Source organism: Camarhynchus parvulus, chromosome 4 (assembly GCF_901933205.1).
Source record: "Camarhynchus parvulus chromosome 4, STF_HiC, whole genome shotgun sequence".
In the NCBI taxonomy this organism is placed as follows: domain Eukaryota; kingdom Metazoa; phylum Chordata; class Aves; order Passeriformes; family Thraupidae; genus Camarhynchus; species Camarhynchus parvulus.
Window position 1 is genome coordinate 25,554,212 of NC_044574.1, and position 18,361 is coordinate 25,572,572.

Sequence of the window (18,361 nt, forward strand, 5' to 3'; positions counted from 1 at the left end):
TACTCCAGTCTTTTGAATTCAATTTTTTTCACGGTTTGAATGGAAGATACAGAGAAAAAATATTTGTGTTCTTTCAAAAGATTGCTGCTGCTCATTCTCCATGTTACTAGCGATTACTCTTTATATTTATGGAAAGTGTGACAGGATGTTAACAAAGCGTCCACTTTTGCCTATTTTGTGAAATATCCCAGTATCATGTACAGGGATTACTACAATAAAAAATAATTTAAAACAATTTCAAGAAAGCATTTCATGGACTTCCCCATTATTTTTAATTTTTTAAAAAAGCCAAGAAAAAACCCTATGTTTCTCCTTCCTATCCTTTAAGTCTTCTCTGGATAGAGATTTTTTTCTGTAAGCCTTTTCTTCCTCTTCTTCCAGCCCCAAACATCAGTTACATCCATCCTTCTGTATTCCCAGTGGTTCCTAGTCATTGTATTCTCTGTCACATTCTCCCAGCCTTCCACCAAAAAATATTTCATATTTCTACTCCTCCACTCGCCAGGAATGTGTATCTGAATTCAAGGGGCACCAGGAGATAAGAATCAGCAAACAGGCTGAAGGCAAAGGAAAGAACTGCATGAGCCTCTGATGTAAATCACACAATCATTTTATGTAGACATGATAAAAACAGCTGTTTAAAATCTAGGCAAAACAGATCAGTGTACACATTAATCTCATACCCTGAGAACCAACATACTCACAAGTAACAAAAATGCTTAGTCAATTATAATTAACCTGACTCAGCTTATGCTTCATAATGGTTTCAAACAGTATTTCCTATAATTTATAGTACATGATTCTTATACTCTCTGGAGAAAGAGAATTTCAGTCAGCTTAGACAGATAATTCTCAAATATTAATTTGAGCCAAAAGAAAAATACAACATAGGGGGCCTCAATTTACTTCAAGCAAACTTTTCTGAATCTCTCCAAGCACGACATCATCCAATATCACAGTAGCCTACTCATCAGCTCTCAATAGGGTAAGGGTTTCAGAGCTGTGTAGTAAAACTGGGTTCCAGGGATGCTGGCATGGCTGCATGGAGAAAGTACCACAGTACATGTGAACTTTGAAGCTCACATTTTCTATCTGACTTAGGCTGGGGATTTTAAGTCAACATTCACGGCAACTTCAATTTATTAAGTATTCTCCAAGAAAAAGGAAAAACCTAAGTCAAGGGCTTCTGGAAACTTGAGTAAAATATTCAAAAAATTCACATAGGTAACAAACATTATTGCCAAAAGAGTTACCAAGAAGAAATCAGTCTTATAAAAATGTTACTAATATCTGTGTATACATTATTTTTTATAATTTTTCGTATTCTATATTCTATTTTCTAAGCAAATTTAAAACATTTTACCAGCTGAAATATCTTAGCTACAAATGATGCACAAGATGAAAAAATTAAAATTTTAAGTTAAATATTTTAATTATATATAAAGAAACAGTAATTACACAGTAAGACATATTTTCCCTTTAGCTCTTGCTGGAAAGAATTTGAGACATTATTATCTCTTCATTCTTGCTCTGTTTTTTTATTCCCCCGATCTTAATAAAAATTTTGCTTAGGGACTCACATATTCAGTACAATGGCTACAGTAATAGGCCAACTCCTACATTATTTTAATCATTCTAAAACAGACTTGGTAAACTCTACCTGAAGGTCTCACTTAACTTTATTCAGCTGTTCAATATCTTCAATGTATTACAAAAATCGAGGCGCACATAAGAAAACTATCTAACTCATTATCAGCCAAAAGACTTTTAACAGAACTGGAAACAAAACATACATTTTTCTAGCTTTCTTTCTGCTTAGAGAAAAACAAAATAAAGGAGAGTTCTCCTGAAACCTGATTTAATTGTTCAATGGAAAAATCCCATCAAGAAATAGCTTGAGTAGAGATGAACAGACATACCTCATGGTGTACAAGAGTGTCCCATCGTCCTGGATTCGTAGAAGCTTGTTTGGCATTGTCATGTTATGGGCCACTGACTTCTTCCCATTGTGGAAAAATGTATCTGGAGTCCAGATTTTGCTGGCCATTAGGTTGTTCAGTCGAAGAATGTTCATTGGGCCTTTAAACTTTAATCTCTCATCCTTCCATCGCTGACGGAAGAACACATCTATCGTATACTCCTGTAATGGAATAAATATATGCCTTTTTTGACACAATGAAACACTAATCTGCTTTCTGAGAACAAAAATAGAAAAGCTTTGTCTGCAAAATTCCCTTTGCAAAATTGTCAAGTGAGAACAATCATCACAAAAAAAATTGTATAGTACTGAGAATAATAAGCAGGAAGTCAGTGTATTAAGGGTATGACATTCTGCTTCATGATTGCTAGGTGTTGTTTTTATATTGAACTCTTTCAATATTTATATCTGTTTCTGATATCCAAAGTATCTGTGACCTGGGTAATTAGAGTAAACGCAGTAAGGAAGGAAAGTAAGGAAAAAATACACAACATTAAATAGTTCTTTCAGTATCTTCTGCTGTAGAGTAACCCAGCATTTCAAGAGCATGGAGAATGGCTGAGCCTGGAAGGAAACAAGGCAACCCATAAGGGGTACAGTATATACAAACAGAATGATATAAGATTTTTCCAAAGAGGAATGTAAGGCTCCGTAGTGGTGTGGATTTTATGAACAAAAGTACCTAGGTAGGAAACAGCAGCTGATGATTAACAGGTGACACACACTGCCTGGTGAACATCACCCTGATGCCTAGTCTTGGGAAGGCAGTACAGTGGGGAAAAAAGGATGCAAGCAAAAACAGACTGATGACCTAGACCAGATGCCTGTGTCAACAGGCTGGGTATCCCATCTGGTGGGTTTTGTTGTTGTTTAGTTGGTTGCTGGCTGGGGTTAAACCACAACACAAATAAACATAAAACTGATTAAACATTGACAATTTAAATTTATCAGCTATCTTCAAAAATGAAACTGCAAATGGATTTAGTGCTTTGCTTTGCCCAGCATAAAAACTGGATATGGGAGAGCTTAAAAACTATGTTGGAAGCAAACTGTATTCGGCATATTGGCAAATGCTACCTTGATGCAACTTTCTTTTGTTGGACAGGTACAAAATGTGGTCTTATGACTTCCAAATATTAGTATGCTGCAACAGTCTGTACCACTGCAATTGCTCTGCATAGATAATTTCCACGTAAATTACTTTGAATGGACAAGGCCTGATAAAATTTAACCAATATAAAATTTTCAAGGGATTTCAATATAAAAGTGACTTCAAGGAACTTATCAGCCTCTATCATTTTCTGCTGGCTCCCTTGTGTGCTGATTAACAAGGCTTAGGGTTCTTCTCCATCAATCATACAGCAATACAAAAGGAGTGCTGACTAGACAGAGACAAGTGACAGCTTTCTTCAGCTCCTTTGGTCTGCGAGCCAAAGAGCTGTGAGGACCTTTTCCAGGTCAGGGCCAGAGGCTAAGGAGAGAATGAGGAATAAAGGAAAGAGAATTTTGTTATGTGAAGGAGCATGACAGGGGCAGGAGAGAAAGCAGTTCTCTTTAGGAACGGCGACAGATGCAAAGAGATATTTTGGAAATTATGGATACTTATAAACTAATGTGACAAAAAACAGAAGCTCAGTTTTTAGCTATACCAAGTGGTATATACATAATACATTAATGTAATAAATTCTGTCATTTTTCTAATTAAAATTTTAAATTTTTAAAATAAACTTAAATAAAACTAACACGACAGTACACTGAACATTTATTTGCTTAGTTTTCTTCAATCTCATTTTCTATTTTCTCTAATAATATTTTATCAAATATATCTGTTTAATACAAAACTATGAACCTCTAAAAGATGTGTTTCTTTGATATTATACTGGATTTTGTTCAGTGCCTCATCACTGCTAGAGACACTGCCTCATAACAAGTGGTTTGCTCACTTCTTTATGATAGATCACATTTAATTGTCCTCTTTTATTTGCTGATTTATATGTTGTTTTATTTGTTAGATATCATGTGACTTAAAATCCCATTTACAAATAACAAGTTACCTATCAGTTCAGTTGCAGACCAGGGAAAGTGACAAAATGCATAATATCATGGAGGATCAGGAGCAGCCGGGGAGTATATGAAATATGGATAGAAATACCAGGTAATTAAAGGAAAATTGCCCTAAGAGCCTCCTTGTACCTTTCATCTGAGGGGCTTTACCAATAGATCATTTTTATGGTAAGACTGATGTTTGAGGTATAAAGAATTGGGAAGAAGAGCCTGAAGGGATTAAGACTTTGAAACTCCACTGAAATTCAACAGGAGTGAGTGATACATCCTACAGGTTCTTTTGACAAAAGCCTCTGCACATAAATGATTAGAATATAAATCTGAACCTTTTTGCAATGTTTCCATCAATAAAGAACTTCAAAGATCCTGCTTTTTTACTGTCTTCCAACATTCATAAAAAGAATTACAAGAGAAATAAAATAGAAAAAAAAAGCAGACATGAAATGTTACTAAATCAAAACAGCAACATTTCACAAAATCCTGCATCTGCTGCATGGCAGCAGCTAAGGAAATTGAATGAGCAGGAAAGAATGAGCAGTAAAATGAGCTGCAGCCTTGAGAGATCCTACTGGGAAATCTCTGACTAATCCACAGGTAATGGTTAATGGCTCAAACACTGTTAAGGTAATCACCAAAGGACATTGCCCACTATGGCAAACCGTATAAAGAAGCAACTGCTCTTCTGAGACAACAGAACTCCCCTCTCTCCCTCTCCCCAGTATGCCTCTGTGAATTCCTGCAAATTTGGACAGTAAGTTAAGCCTCCAGATGGGAACTTGAGATAAGATAAAGGTGCCACTATTGTCCTATTATCTCAGGGCTAAGGAGAAGTAGACAAGGCTGAAGCAATGTATCCACAAGAAAAGCCAACTCTGCAGATGTGCTGAAAGTAAGCCCTGGCTGGGTCTGGCAGGGAGAGACCACAGCTGCCAGACTCATTTCTGGGGTTTTCCACCTGAGGTCTCCACGTGATCCACATTTGCAATACATCCACATATTGCAAAAGACAGTGTAAAGCTCCCTTCTCCAGGAGAGGTGTCTGGGCACTCCCATGTAAACCTGAACATATATTAACCCATTGTTAATACTGACATACATATTAACTCTATGTTTCATGGGCTTCCCCTACCCCTGGCAGATCAAAAGTATAGCCATCACTTTGACTAACAAACACTGAAATTACATCAAGTCTTGTTGAATCCATGCATGGTGGATATCTTTCTATTCTCCTTTCCTTCTCTTTCTTTCATTTCCTTACAAATTTTCTTCAGTGTTATTTTTATGCTTTTGTACTGCTATATTGCTATTGAGTCTAATAACCATATTATTATATTATTATAAATAATTATATATTAATATATATATTATTATATATTATTATAAATGGCTACATACGCCCTTTCCATTGCAACCAAAATTTTCCCAAATTAACTCATATATACATATAAATATACATAATATATAAATGGAAATGGAAATGGAAATATAAATACAGATATAAATATAAATATATGTATGTATGTAGGTGTAAGTGTATTTATAAACACTGGTCATTCAGTGTTGTTTCACCATAGTCTGCTCCCAGGATCAATTAATAAGAACCTGAGTTACCCTCACATTTAGGGTGGTTTGTAACACCCTCCAGTCTGTGCTGGAGATCTTTATTTCAGAACATCTCATTTAGAAGATGGAAACAGGATAAACCAAGATTTGGTGTGAATGATGACAAACACCTTCTGTTTCCATTTATCACAATAGTAGTAAAATCTCACATAGTTCTTAAATAACTTATCTTTCTACAGACTTCTTTGCATTTTTTTTCAATGGAAGTATTAGGATCTGAATTTTGTCGTTGTCCATTTAAAATTATTATTTAAAGCAAAATACAACTCTGCCTTTGCATCCCAGTGCTATATTCACTGATCCTATGTTCCCTTCTGTGCCAACTCTATTCTACTTATGATCAGGAATATCTTTACTGATGTTTACCATATTAGAAAATGAAAAAATAGGAAAGAATTGAAGTACATTGAATATAATCAATATGATAAAAAGCCAGCTACAGAAAGCTGCTACATAAAGATTTTGAGACTAATTCCTATTCAATATGTTTGATATATATCACTTTGTGATAAATGCTGTGTAATGTTTACTTTTCAGTCAAGACTAATGTCCGTGACAAAGGCAAATCTGGACTCCAGAAAAAATATTCAGATTAATACCTGATATTTCATTCATTCTGCAAATATTCTCCTATGAAAAACACCTGTTCTCTCTGGATATGACCTAACCACTCTGCAGTATATAGTGCAGTATCTCCACAAAATCACAGGAGCATACTTCCAAGTCTTCAGAGGAGTCCTGTGATAATTTCTAGACAAGAAAGTACTGCCTACTGTGTCATGTCTAAAATGGTGTTTATACAGCCAGACTCTAACGCTGTATGATTAAACATAATCTTTCAAATATGTGTTATACTACCTTACATGAAATTTTAGGTGCAGGCAATGAGATTCTTGCTACAGTTCTAAGAAGCACTTGCACTACACACCATAATGATGATGGTGTGTCTGGCAGAAGTTTTAACTGACCTGAGTATAAGCAATCCCTCCCCACTACATGACAGTCTTTTTTTTTTTTTTTTTGCTAACATCAGATTTGTATCTGTTCAAATAACAAAAAATGTACTTTCATCCTTTCCAATAATGGTTGGCAAATTTTGGCAGTTTTAGCATCTGGAGTAAAGATGGACATGTTCCAAATATCTCGAAAAATGTAAGTGTCCATTAGCAAGCAGTATTGTCCTGAAGCAGATGGAACATTTCATTAATTACCTTCTGGAACACAGCATTTTCTTTAATGAATAGTTCAAGCCAGAGTTCCTCATTCCCTACTTGTAAAGATTTTTCTGAGTCATTTATCTAAAGTATATTTGTCTTTTTCCGGACCACTCTTATAGCCATTAATGGACATATATATATAACCACAAAACCAAATTTTAAATACTGTAAAATATAAAACATTTAAAACACAAATAAAAAAAATTAAAAGCAAGCAAAGGGGAAATGGCACATATAGCTTTCCACTGAGACCTTAAAACAGTTAAAAATACTGTGGTTGATACACTGATGAGACAGTTCAGATTCATGGACCTAAATCTTGCCTAGCTAATATAGGGACTGCATGTTAATATTTATTTTTACATCAGTATAATCTCTTCATTTTAGTTCTTAGAAACATACATTCTTGTTTTCATATCTGCCTTAAGGAAATGTGTAATTTCTCTTTTGGATTTTTTAAAAAACATTAACAATCTTAGTATGTAACTGGTGCAGCAGAATACAAACATGATTAGTATGTATCTAAGCATCAAAATTACTTTCAAGAAAACCAAGAAGGAGTTTAGACAGAAGATTCAAAAAAATGTAATTAGTCAAAGAAAATGAATCTGCCCATTATATGCACACTTACCATAACCTGATATTCGTCGGTGTGACGAGTGTTTGTGATGCAACTTCTGCAATTCAATTTATTAAACCTGCACACTAGATATTTTCAGTGAGTGCTGAAATTAGCTTTACAGTAGGAGGATCACATCACTAGCTGGTTGTCTTGGTGGTTGTCTCTGTGGGCAGATCCATGCAGGGTGCAGATGGCAGAAGGAAGGACTGACACACTACAGCAGTCCCATAAGCTACTTCATCATTGCACTGCTTGGCTTTGCCTAGGCCCACCTACCAGACTGGACAAACAATCCATCTCACTTTCTACTTTTCTCTTCTCTAAAAACCAGCAATTGTCTTACAATATGAGGACTGAAAGAGTTCTCCTCCAAACCCCCTCAATGCTCCAATCATAAGCACTGACTACTCAGGCTCTGTACAAGCCCTTGTCTATCAACATCAAACCTCACTGCACAGATAAACAAACTGAGTCCATTTTCTCTTCTCCAAAACCTACCTCCAGATGTGTACACAACACAGTACATAGAAGGAAACAGCAGACAGACAGAAATTCCCTTCAGGTCTTTCAGAGCGTGGATCTTACATACTAGTGACTAGAGTCCTTGAAAATATTCTGATGAAGGAGGATTCTGGTTTGAAACAGCACTGTTGGTTAGTTTTTATCATAATCCATCACAGCCCTGTTAAAAACTGAAACACAATCCCATCACTGTGTTTCAAAGGAACATGCATTCAATTTTAAATAAATAAGTAATGCCTGCCAGATACATATGCCCTTTCATACTATCAAGAATATGTGGTATATTTCTCGGGAATTGCAGCACAATTTTTCTCTATTTGAAGAACTCGTTTCAAGCCTTTTATTTCTACCTAATCTGTCAACTTCAGTCATTTTTGTCTAAGCATTTAATCGAAACATGAAGTATTAAAAAAAAATCTGGAAAAAAATGTGTTTAACCAGTTTGAATGATAGCGTCTAGGGAAGAGAATGTCTTTCTATTCATATTCATCTATGAAAAGGACCTTCTCAGAATAATTTTCTCTCTCTTTTTCCATATACCTGATGCAGAGTGAGCTCTGAGTCTAAAAGAAGCACCAAGGAGGGATAAGAGAGTTCTGTAGAAGATACAAATAGGGATTACTTAGAAAAGAGACTACAGGACATTTTTCTGCTGTCACTGAAAATAAAAACACTTGTCATTATCCCTTTTTTATTCAGACATGGAGAAAGAGCAACCCTGAAACACAGTGGATGCCTGGTGCCATGAAGAGGAATCCAAACAAAGGTACAGAGAGAGCTAACGGCAGTGACAGGCTTGGACACGGCCTCTGACAAATCAATCTCCAATGCTGATTCCCTTGGCAGGACTTTGCATAGAGGAAAAAGCCTTCCCAACGGAATAAAAGGACAGAAACTCTGCAAGAGATCATGTGTGATATTCTCATCAAAATTTCAGTGTATGGATTTAACTTGCAAAGGCAATTACCTGAGCCAACAATATATTGACTTTTCAGAAACGTATCAATTATAAAAACACAACCTACATGTTCCCCAATTCTCCCCAAAAATTCCAAGTGTATTTAGCATTTCCTTTACTCTTTAGTCTTCTCTAACTGAGTTCAAATAATAACTACATAAAAGTAATTGCAGTACTTTTTTAAATCTATTTGAAAAATAAATCATCTCGATGCATTCCCTTATTCTGTCCAGACTTACATATCATACCAGCTCTGTAAAGCTTCTCTTAAGGAATTCTACCTAATAATTGACTCTGAAACAGAGCTAGAAATAAGTTGTATAGAAAAAAATCCCCAAACAAAACCTGAAATACAAAGTGAAGTGAGGAAATTTGAAAAACAGACAGAAAAAAAGCAACAGGGTTCCAAGTTCAGTCACTATCTCTAAAGAACCATCCTCAATTGTAGTGATGAATGCTGTAACAATCCTTCTGATTATTTCTGTATTTGACTTTCAGCCTTCACTGAAAATTTCTAATCTGGTTGTATTTGAAAAATCAGAAACACTTATTGACATTTCAGTTGAAAACTGATGAGACAGAAGTGTGTGTAGTGATGAACTAGCTGTGCATGATGATCTCTACAAAGAAATGTTCCTGTTCCTTGACTTCAAAGAGAAAAACAGGAAGTCTATCATCAAGAAATTAGGAAAAATCGTTGTTTACAAGCGACTTGTAAGGAATAAAGGTGCAACTACAATAAACAAAACTCCCCAATAACAATGAAAAGCTAAGACTGTAAGTTGAAATATAAAAGTTTCAGAAGGCTTCTTAATTTTAATATTCAAGCTAAACTGATTCAAGTCCTGCCACCTACTAACCATGTGTTGGAGGAAAGCAGGAAAGACCGTTCCCAACGACAATCAGAAAGACTGTTCTGAGGCAAAATTTGCTGCATCTTGGCAAATCTTTCTTCACAGCAGACCTTATATAAAGGGACTCAGTACCTACATAATCTGTCTTACATAAAATAACTACTGCTTGAGGAGTAAATAGGTGTCATTTATTATATGTATAATTTTTTCAATTGTAGACATCCGCACTATGTCTATGGCTATGGGAGAAATTTTAGGAGCCAAAGTTTCAGGAGAGCCTGGAACAACACCAAGCCTGAGAAAAAGAGGTAAAAATACATAGCTTTCAGTGATGAAATTCAAGTTAGCAGCATGTTGATTTATAATGATGGTACAGTCTACCAGATTTCAAGCAATTAATTTTTAAAAATAAAACAATAATCAGGTTTAATGTTCAATCCTTTTATATCCTAGAAATTATAGTCCAAACAAGTTAACCCTTTACCTCTGAATTTTCAAATATTAAACATTTTAATTTCATGATAAATGTTTTAATTAGCCCCTGTAACAAGAATTTAGTCCTATAACACTTCAGAAAATTAGTAGATGCTTTGTTTTTCAGTTGTTCTGTCCAATTTTTCATTTGTTTGTTTTTCTAAATAATGCAGCTTTTCTTCTCTCGGGCTAATGTCAAAATAAATTTTTATCACTGATTGGGTTGGAAGCCTATAAGGCATAGCATCACAATACTGAACTTGAACATTTCTGAGAAACAACAATTCAAAAAGACAGAAGGGTGAAAGTAAAATCTGTTTAAACTCTTGTTTTGCTTTGCCTTCCTTGATTCTCATTAGTTTGCAAAAGGAAGTTGAAAATCCTTATATATTGGCACTGCATATTTGACATTAGATAGAGTGGTTGACATACAAAAGCTTTTCTTTGACACAAATGGTATAGATACCAAAATATTTTTGTTCATTTGAAGCACAGTTTGCAACTGACTCCTGGCCAAGAGAGAACACATTTGGTAGCTGACTATTTTGGTCAGAACAGAGAGTAGCATCTTTTGAACTTAGTCAAAATCTTAATCCACTACAAGCACCAAATGTTTTTGACTCTTAACACATTTAGAGAAAAATCTCAGCCTCAGCTTCTCATTCCTGAATTTATCAACAGCAACTCCAGCTAGCTTAAAATCACTCAAAGATCAAATTCCCCTGGACATAATGATTTTTTGGCAAAGTTGTGATACTGGAGAAATACAGCAAGTGTGAATAAAAACTCACACTCAGCAATGACTGAGTCACAGATTGAGCACCATACCACATAGCTAGTCAGGGAAACAGAAACCTCACAAATTCATAGCAATGCAACAACGGTTAGAATTAAATTTTATCAACTTTGTGTATCAACACTATGTGAGAACTGTGACCTTAACTCCAATCCACCCATCACTGCTTGTTTGTCACTTCTTTCTTCCATATTGTAAATGCATATTAAACATCTCACATGCCAGTGAGTCCCCTTCCTGTTTTCAAAAGCACCTCTCTTCTTCCAAGCACCATTATTCATCACAATATACTGACCAAGGAGGAAAAAACAAACTGCAAAACAGATCATGTAAAGGCGTGCAGTCACACAGCTGATGAACTTACTAATCTAAGAAGCCGCAGTGGAAGGAATCCTAGGGGCAGCAATAATCCTAAGAGTTTTGGACAACAGCAGCGTTCAGCCTAAATACCTCACATGACTGAGGGCCTCACCATTCACATTGTGCCAGCAGAGGACTTCATGAGATGGGACCCAACCTTCCTGAAAAAATCTGAGCTTGGGATCCTCTAAAAATTCTAGAAGACATGGGCAAAGGTCAAATTTATTCTTGCAATAAAGCCTTTTAATGAAGAAATTTAAAAAATATATAATATTCCTGAGTTTCCAACATTTACAGAAGAAAATATCAATGAATCCTCTATATAATAGTTTAAATTATTGATTCAGTCATGCAGCTCCTAAATGAAAAAGTACTCATGGTTAGAACTCTAATGTCACCTTCATGTTCGACAGAATATGTGATGGTTTGGAAGCTATTATTTCAAAACTCACAAGTTGGAATTTTCTCATTGACTGCTCATACGTTTCAAAATTATTCTATAATTATCAACAGAACAAGCTAAATTAACCCCGAAGCTTGTAGTAATAAGAATTAAACTGCTCTTACTTATCTATCTACTTAGCTGCAAATAAACCTACCCATTAGAGTAACAGCTGCCATTCTGATGCACTGCACTCTGCTTTGATTAACACCTCTGCATAGATCTGTGCACTGTCTATATGTCTGTGAAAATAGACACCCAGAGTTCTCCATACATTTATCCACTAATGTCAGAAGTTTGTTGGGAGGGAGGGCATAGGCTCAGGGAGCTTTCATTACTTTTCCATTTAAGCACAGATGACTTAAACAGCATTGGGTAAGTCTCCTTGTGGCTCAGTAATCATCTATAAAAGTGGATTAGTATCATCTACACAGGACCACCATAAATGCAAGACTTCACCACTCTAAAGTCATGAGATACTAGACCAACAAGGTCATGATGTTCATATCATCTTTGTACATAGCCGTGAATAATTTTTTTACAAAATTATTAACAAAATAAGAATTATTCCATAAACCTAAAATCATTAGAAAAAAGCACCTCAGGAAAATCAGCAACATGTACAGTAATATAAACAAAAGTCTGCTTCTCCTATGAAATCACCTTTCATGGTCTTTCATGCGAAGTCTTCCCCGTGTATTCATAACTTTCAAAACAGAGCTTGAAAACACAAAAAAACACCACACAAAAAAAACCCCACAAAACCCCACCAGAATATATTTTCCAAAGCTATGATTACCTGGTAATCAAATAACTTTTAACTTACCAGTAAGCAAATAACTTTTAAAATGTTCAATGTACCGTGAAAAATTTAGCTTCATAAACTTGTTCATAACATCATGTTTCCTGTTTTGTATGATGCATAACCTGATCTTTTTCATAGAAAAAGAAATGTCTGGTTTTAAAAAATATTAATCTTTAGTATCTACAGATACACCAAGGTAGTATTTAATATGTCTCATACATAATAAAGAATATTTGAAACATTTAAAAAATAATTTCTTGCAGGATTGGCAAGGCTAGTGTGAGAGATTGAGACGTTCATGGCTAATGGTTCAAACAATCAGCCATTTGCAAAAGCAGCAGGTGCTTTGCTGAGGATGAGCACAGTAACAGCCCAGGTGCAGAGGGTGTGAGCACCAGGTGTGTGACCATGACAAAGCAACTTTTGCTTAGCAAGAAGCTGGGGTTTGAGACAGATAAGGGAAGAAGCCAAAAAGACGCAGATCCTGTGAGGTGGATTAATACTTTTTATCATGCTGATGTCCTTCCTTACACAAGGGGCTCAGTTGTGAAACTCCTCCCCACCTGGGGGACATACTGGGACATTTGACACATAGGCCTGAAGATGTTCATCCCTTCTGATGGGGCATAAGGGGCTCAACTGCACTGACTGAGAGGTGGTTGTCATGTCTTAGAAGTTGTCATAAACCATCAAAGACCCCCAAAATACCCCCAGAATAATTCCTGGGGTCTTCCACTGTGCAACACAGCTGCACAGTGTTGCAAAGATCCGAGGCGTTGCAAAAGACAGCATAAAACTCCGCACCACTGGGAAGGTGCCTGGGCATTCCATCTAAAGCTAAGCATATATAAACCCTCTGGAATTTGTGTTTTGTGGGTTTCCCCCAACCCTGATGGATCAAGATACCATTTAGACCAAAGGACATCAAAATCGCAACAATCGAGTCTTGTTACTAAATCCACAGATGGTGATACCATTCTGCTTTTATCTTTTCCTTCTCTTTCTTTCTCCCTTTCTTCTCAAAATACTTTGTCAGCCAGAGTAAAAAATTCTTGCCAATGCCTTATTAAGTGCCTTGTGTCTGGATTTGTTAAGGCCGGCTAAGTTTAAGTTTGCTAAACTAAAGTTCGTGAAGAACTTACTTTGCCTGGATGTTATTTTAACATTTCTCAAGTATCTTATTGTATCTTAATGTTCTACATTTTGCAAGTAAAAGTTTGTTGTTGATTCTTCTGAGAATTTTGTTCTCTCCTACACATTTCCCAGAGTCAATTAAACCACCTTCCTCTAAACCAGGCAAGTGAAGAGGAGCATGACAGGTAAAGTAGTTCAAGACCATCCTTCTCTTTCCTTTTAGAGAGCTATAGCCATCAGGTCTTTCTACCCAGTGTGGAGCATTCTCCCTAATCTCTGTATTATATGCAGTGAGCCTACAAACAATTCCTAATAATCCAGAACAATATTCTGAAAGTTTCTTTTTTAATGTCACTGACTTCTTTAAATGCTTACTAAACAATGCAAATTATCAAGGACAGATCTGTAAAACCCCACAATCATGCTGAAGACCCAGCTTCCAAGCTATGCCTTTTGAGAAGTTTAATTTAGATTTGACTCCCATCAGGTCTCTCAGTCTATTGCCAATATTAAGAGTGCTCCTTTCACGCCAGGTTTTCATGCAAGAGGAATCCAGTTCATCCATATCAAGATTGCTCCAGAATATAAACCAGAGTCAGTGGGACAATCAGAAGACTTCCTGGTCTAAACTAAACAGCTAACACAAGCACACTTATCATGTAAAGTCCATAAATCAATTTCCAAATTTCAAACTACATGGGGTTTGGCACGTTCTGATTTCAGTGAAATTGTTTCAAATTAATCCACAATAAGTAAAAGAATACAGGTTTAAAGGAAGTTTATCTATATCTTACACCATCTACCCATATATGCAAAAGATTCAGGAACTCACCATATCAGTATCTGACACAGGTCCAAAACTGGTCACATAGATGTTAGTGAAGACTTCAGTAATACTATCTGATATAAAAAGAAAAAAAAAAGCAAACATTTTAAATTGACAGTACTTTTTCTAACTCTTATGTAAGATTATGGAACATTTTGAACAGGTTTCTCTCTTATTTACTACCCCTCACCACTGCCTGTTGTAAATACTGGGGGTTTCTCTCCCATTTAACACAGAGGTTAACAAACAAGCATTTGTCCCACAAAGTAGGTTGTTTAAGTTTGTTCAGCTATACAATCACCAGCAACTACACACACATATCCCGTTTCTCTACCAGCAAAAATAACCCCAGCATTGTGGACTTAACATGGCAGGAGATTTCTGAACACAAAATGCCTTTGTTGCATAGGTGTTACCTCTGTTGTTGCAGATCTCTCCTATTAAAGCCTTTCTAGTTGAAGGCTGTTTTCTACATTCTTAATAGCTTTTTTGAAGAAAAAGACAAGAAAAGGCAATTATTGACTGTACCAAATGTAACACAACAGCATCCTACTTTTCAGTTGGGTGTGTTTTTAAGTGGCACACATTTTAACATAACAGTTCCTTTCCTTGATAGGCAATGCTCCTGACACATTGCTGTGGTACTGTGAACACTTTGAGAAAATGTCCTTCCCAATCATTGCAGTCAGACAGCCATGAAATCAGAATATTAGATACTGTACTGCAGGGAAAAATAACCGCTTAGTTTTCTATCTTCAGTTTTCAATTAGGCTCAAAATAGAATGATATTCACTAAGAGGGGTAGTATGCACAGGAAATTTTTTAACAGCAGTTGCCAACTACAGTCTGCATTCTAGACACACAGTCAGCATTCTAGACAGTCAACGCAAGGAACTCTCTGCCTTTAGCCAGCTGCTGATTGGAAAAGAAAAATTTGAATATAACTAGGTGCAATTTGACTCATTGCAGAATTTCCCATTCCCAAAAATAATACAACCGCCTGTTGTATAAGTGATCCTGCTGTTATATTTCCATATTTAATAATTATTAAATGTGGGTAGCTAATAGTTTCTGTTTTCCTGAAAGCTGCCTTTTAACAAATACACTATACAAGCCAATTTTACTTCTAATTATATGGAGGCCAACAGTGCAATCCCTGCTCCTCACTGGGAGAAACCACAGGTGCTCACTCATGACAGCAGAGTCTCTACCAGCCACCAGGGAAAGGCCAGGACTGATCCATGAGCAGCTGCAGGGGGAGCAGTGCATTTTCAAAGGGATGTAGATGCAAAGATACAGTGATTTCAGACAACATCTGGAGCATGGATGAGGAATATTCATCTGTTCTCATCTTCAAGGAAACTTCCATTATCAGCCAAATGCTAGAATACGGGACTTCAAAAAGCCCTTCCTACCAAAAAGAATCTTTTTTCCCAGGATCATGTCTTCTTTTTAAGCAAATAAATAAAGATTGACTCCTAAAATTCCTCTGCACATCCTGAGATAAGTTTATTTGTATGATAGAGACTTCTGAAATCCATTATGAAGCATCCTTACACAAGCTAAGTTGATTTCTACTCCAAACTTCTCACAAACAAATTTTACATCAGTGGACAGAAAAGGTGCTGAGTCTGCACTGCTCTTGCTATTCAACAAAGATAAAGTACAGGTATGGCTGAAGTATCCTACAGAAGCCACAAGTACATTTGAGAGGAGCTGCCCAGGAGAGACTCTCCAGAAAAAAAAAAAGATTATTATCTCCAAATGGTCACCTGGCACAGACTGGGATGAAATGGGAGAATGACAAGAAAGCTACTCTTCAGGAGGTAAAATGGAGCTGCAGCGATTAATTGTGAAATTTGGCCTGTACTGTGATGACAATACAAAATATTAATTATAATTCAAAGAAAAGCACTGGTGTTACAAAAATATGACTGACAATCAAGTATCCCAACAGCAGAGTATCAAGGCGAAATTCAAATATACTTGTATAACTTGAAGGAACCCTACTATAGGCAACGGTCACTTGGCAAATCTTTACCTGCATGCTCCCCACCCACTAAATGCTTGGAAACATGGTCCTCTTGTAACCTCACTCTAATGCTACCAGTTATTTGTATGTGATTTTTTTTTATTTGACACCAGAGGAATGATTTTAATATTTGCATAGAATAAACTACAGGACATGGAATCTTCAAGCTTGCCTTGCATTCCAAGTTTTAATTTTTAAAAAAATTCTCATACTCTGTTATAGGATTTCTAAACTCTTCTGGATCTATTTTTCCATCAGAAATGAGTAGAGAAGACAGAGAGGAGAACAAACATATTGACCACAACTTATGCTCTTAGAACAGTCTATCGATTCTCCCTGTTGGTTTGTGTTAAAAAAAACTACACTAAGGAAGAAATGGCAGTTTTTTATATTTTTGCCTCTTATTTTCTAAATTCTGCATAGTTAAGAAGTTTCTATTCATACCCTACCTTAAAGAAAACAAGTCCCTGAAGACAAAAGAAGCTGAAATGTAATAAATCTTGAATTACTCCTGTTACCATTTGTGTTAGCAGCCTCAATCTTGTGTTTGTTTCTTCCTTGTTATTTTACACAGTGCTAAAATAAAGGTTCCTCTGAATTAAAAATTTGAACTTGAGGGTTCTGAATCAACGTCTAAAAAACCAAAAAATACATCATCCTTTTTTTACAACAAATATTGTAGCTATTGCTTTGAAGGAGTATATACTTGTAAAACAAACAATTCAGAAGCACAAAGCACAGTTTCAAATGGGTTCTCTAATCAAAATTCATCCAGCAGGCGTCACAGTTACAGGCTTTTTATAACTCATATTCTGTCAAGAACAGCACCAGTCATCATACTTAGCCCACCAGAGATTCAAACAGTTCTGGATCATCAGTTCTTGTGGAAAAGCCAAGGAATATACTCAGCTAAAAGACGTTCAATGCAACATGTGTTTGCATAAAAATCTAGCTTGTTTTTTTGAGAAAAGGACAAGCTTTTCCTACTGGGATTATAAAATTTGTTTCCTCAAGTGACACATACACATGTAACTAAAAGGCCTGATTTTCAAAAGTGCTGAAATCAATGGAGGCTCACATTGGAAAACAGTCTGTATTTTAAAGAACCCTCTGTTGGGAGGAAGGGGGGCAGATTCATTTATACTTGTGGGCTCTTAAGTTATTCTGAATCACTGCTTTTGAAAGTTATACAAAGAAATGGGAACAGCAAAGGGTAAGGATATAATTTCTATTTAAGATGCTTCTTTTAGGGGAAAAAATCTCAGGCAAAGAATATAACAAGTAGCTGCCACCATCACATGACGTACTCTAAAATTCTGCAAAGGCTATTACAGCACCATTTCTAACTTGCTTTGGTCATAAATGTTAAAAAAATTCCCTATCTGACTTAGATCAGACCAGTTTCTCAGATGATGGAAGTCAAGGGTAAACTGACAAAATATAGTCAATAAAATTAATGATAAAGGAAGGAAGAAAAGCACATTCCATGGAAGTGAAAAGAAAACCCAGTAATTATTAAGATCATATTGCACATGGCTCTCCAGCACTGGTTTCTTCTGATTCCCTTTCCTTACTTGAACTGACATGGTATCATTACTGAGGAAAATATAAAACAGAAAGGAAGAAAAAGCAACACATATAACAAATTGTAGAA

General features: G+C 36.0%; 1 protein-coding gene across 2 annotated transcripts in view; it reads right to left on the bottom strand.

The window, feature by feature from the left end:
* The window catches only part of GABRA2 (gamma-aminobutyric acid type A receptor alpha2 subunit), a 59,908-nt gene that overhangs the window by 18,432 nt on the left and 23,115 nt on the right, over positions 1-18,361 (bottom strand). For both annotated transcript variants that reach the window (XM_030947315.1, XM_030947314.1), the window contains exons 4-5: positions 14,682-14,749; positions 1,920-2,140 (exon numbers count right to left, since the gene is read on the bottom strand). In XM_030947315.1, coding sequence (XP_030803175.1) covers positions 1,920-2,140; positions 14,682-14,749 — 289 coding nt within the window. The remainder of the gene's footprint in view (positions 1-1,919; positions 2,141-14,681; positions 14,750-18,361) is intronic.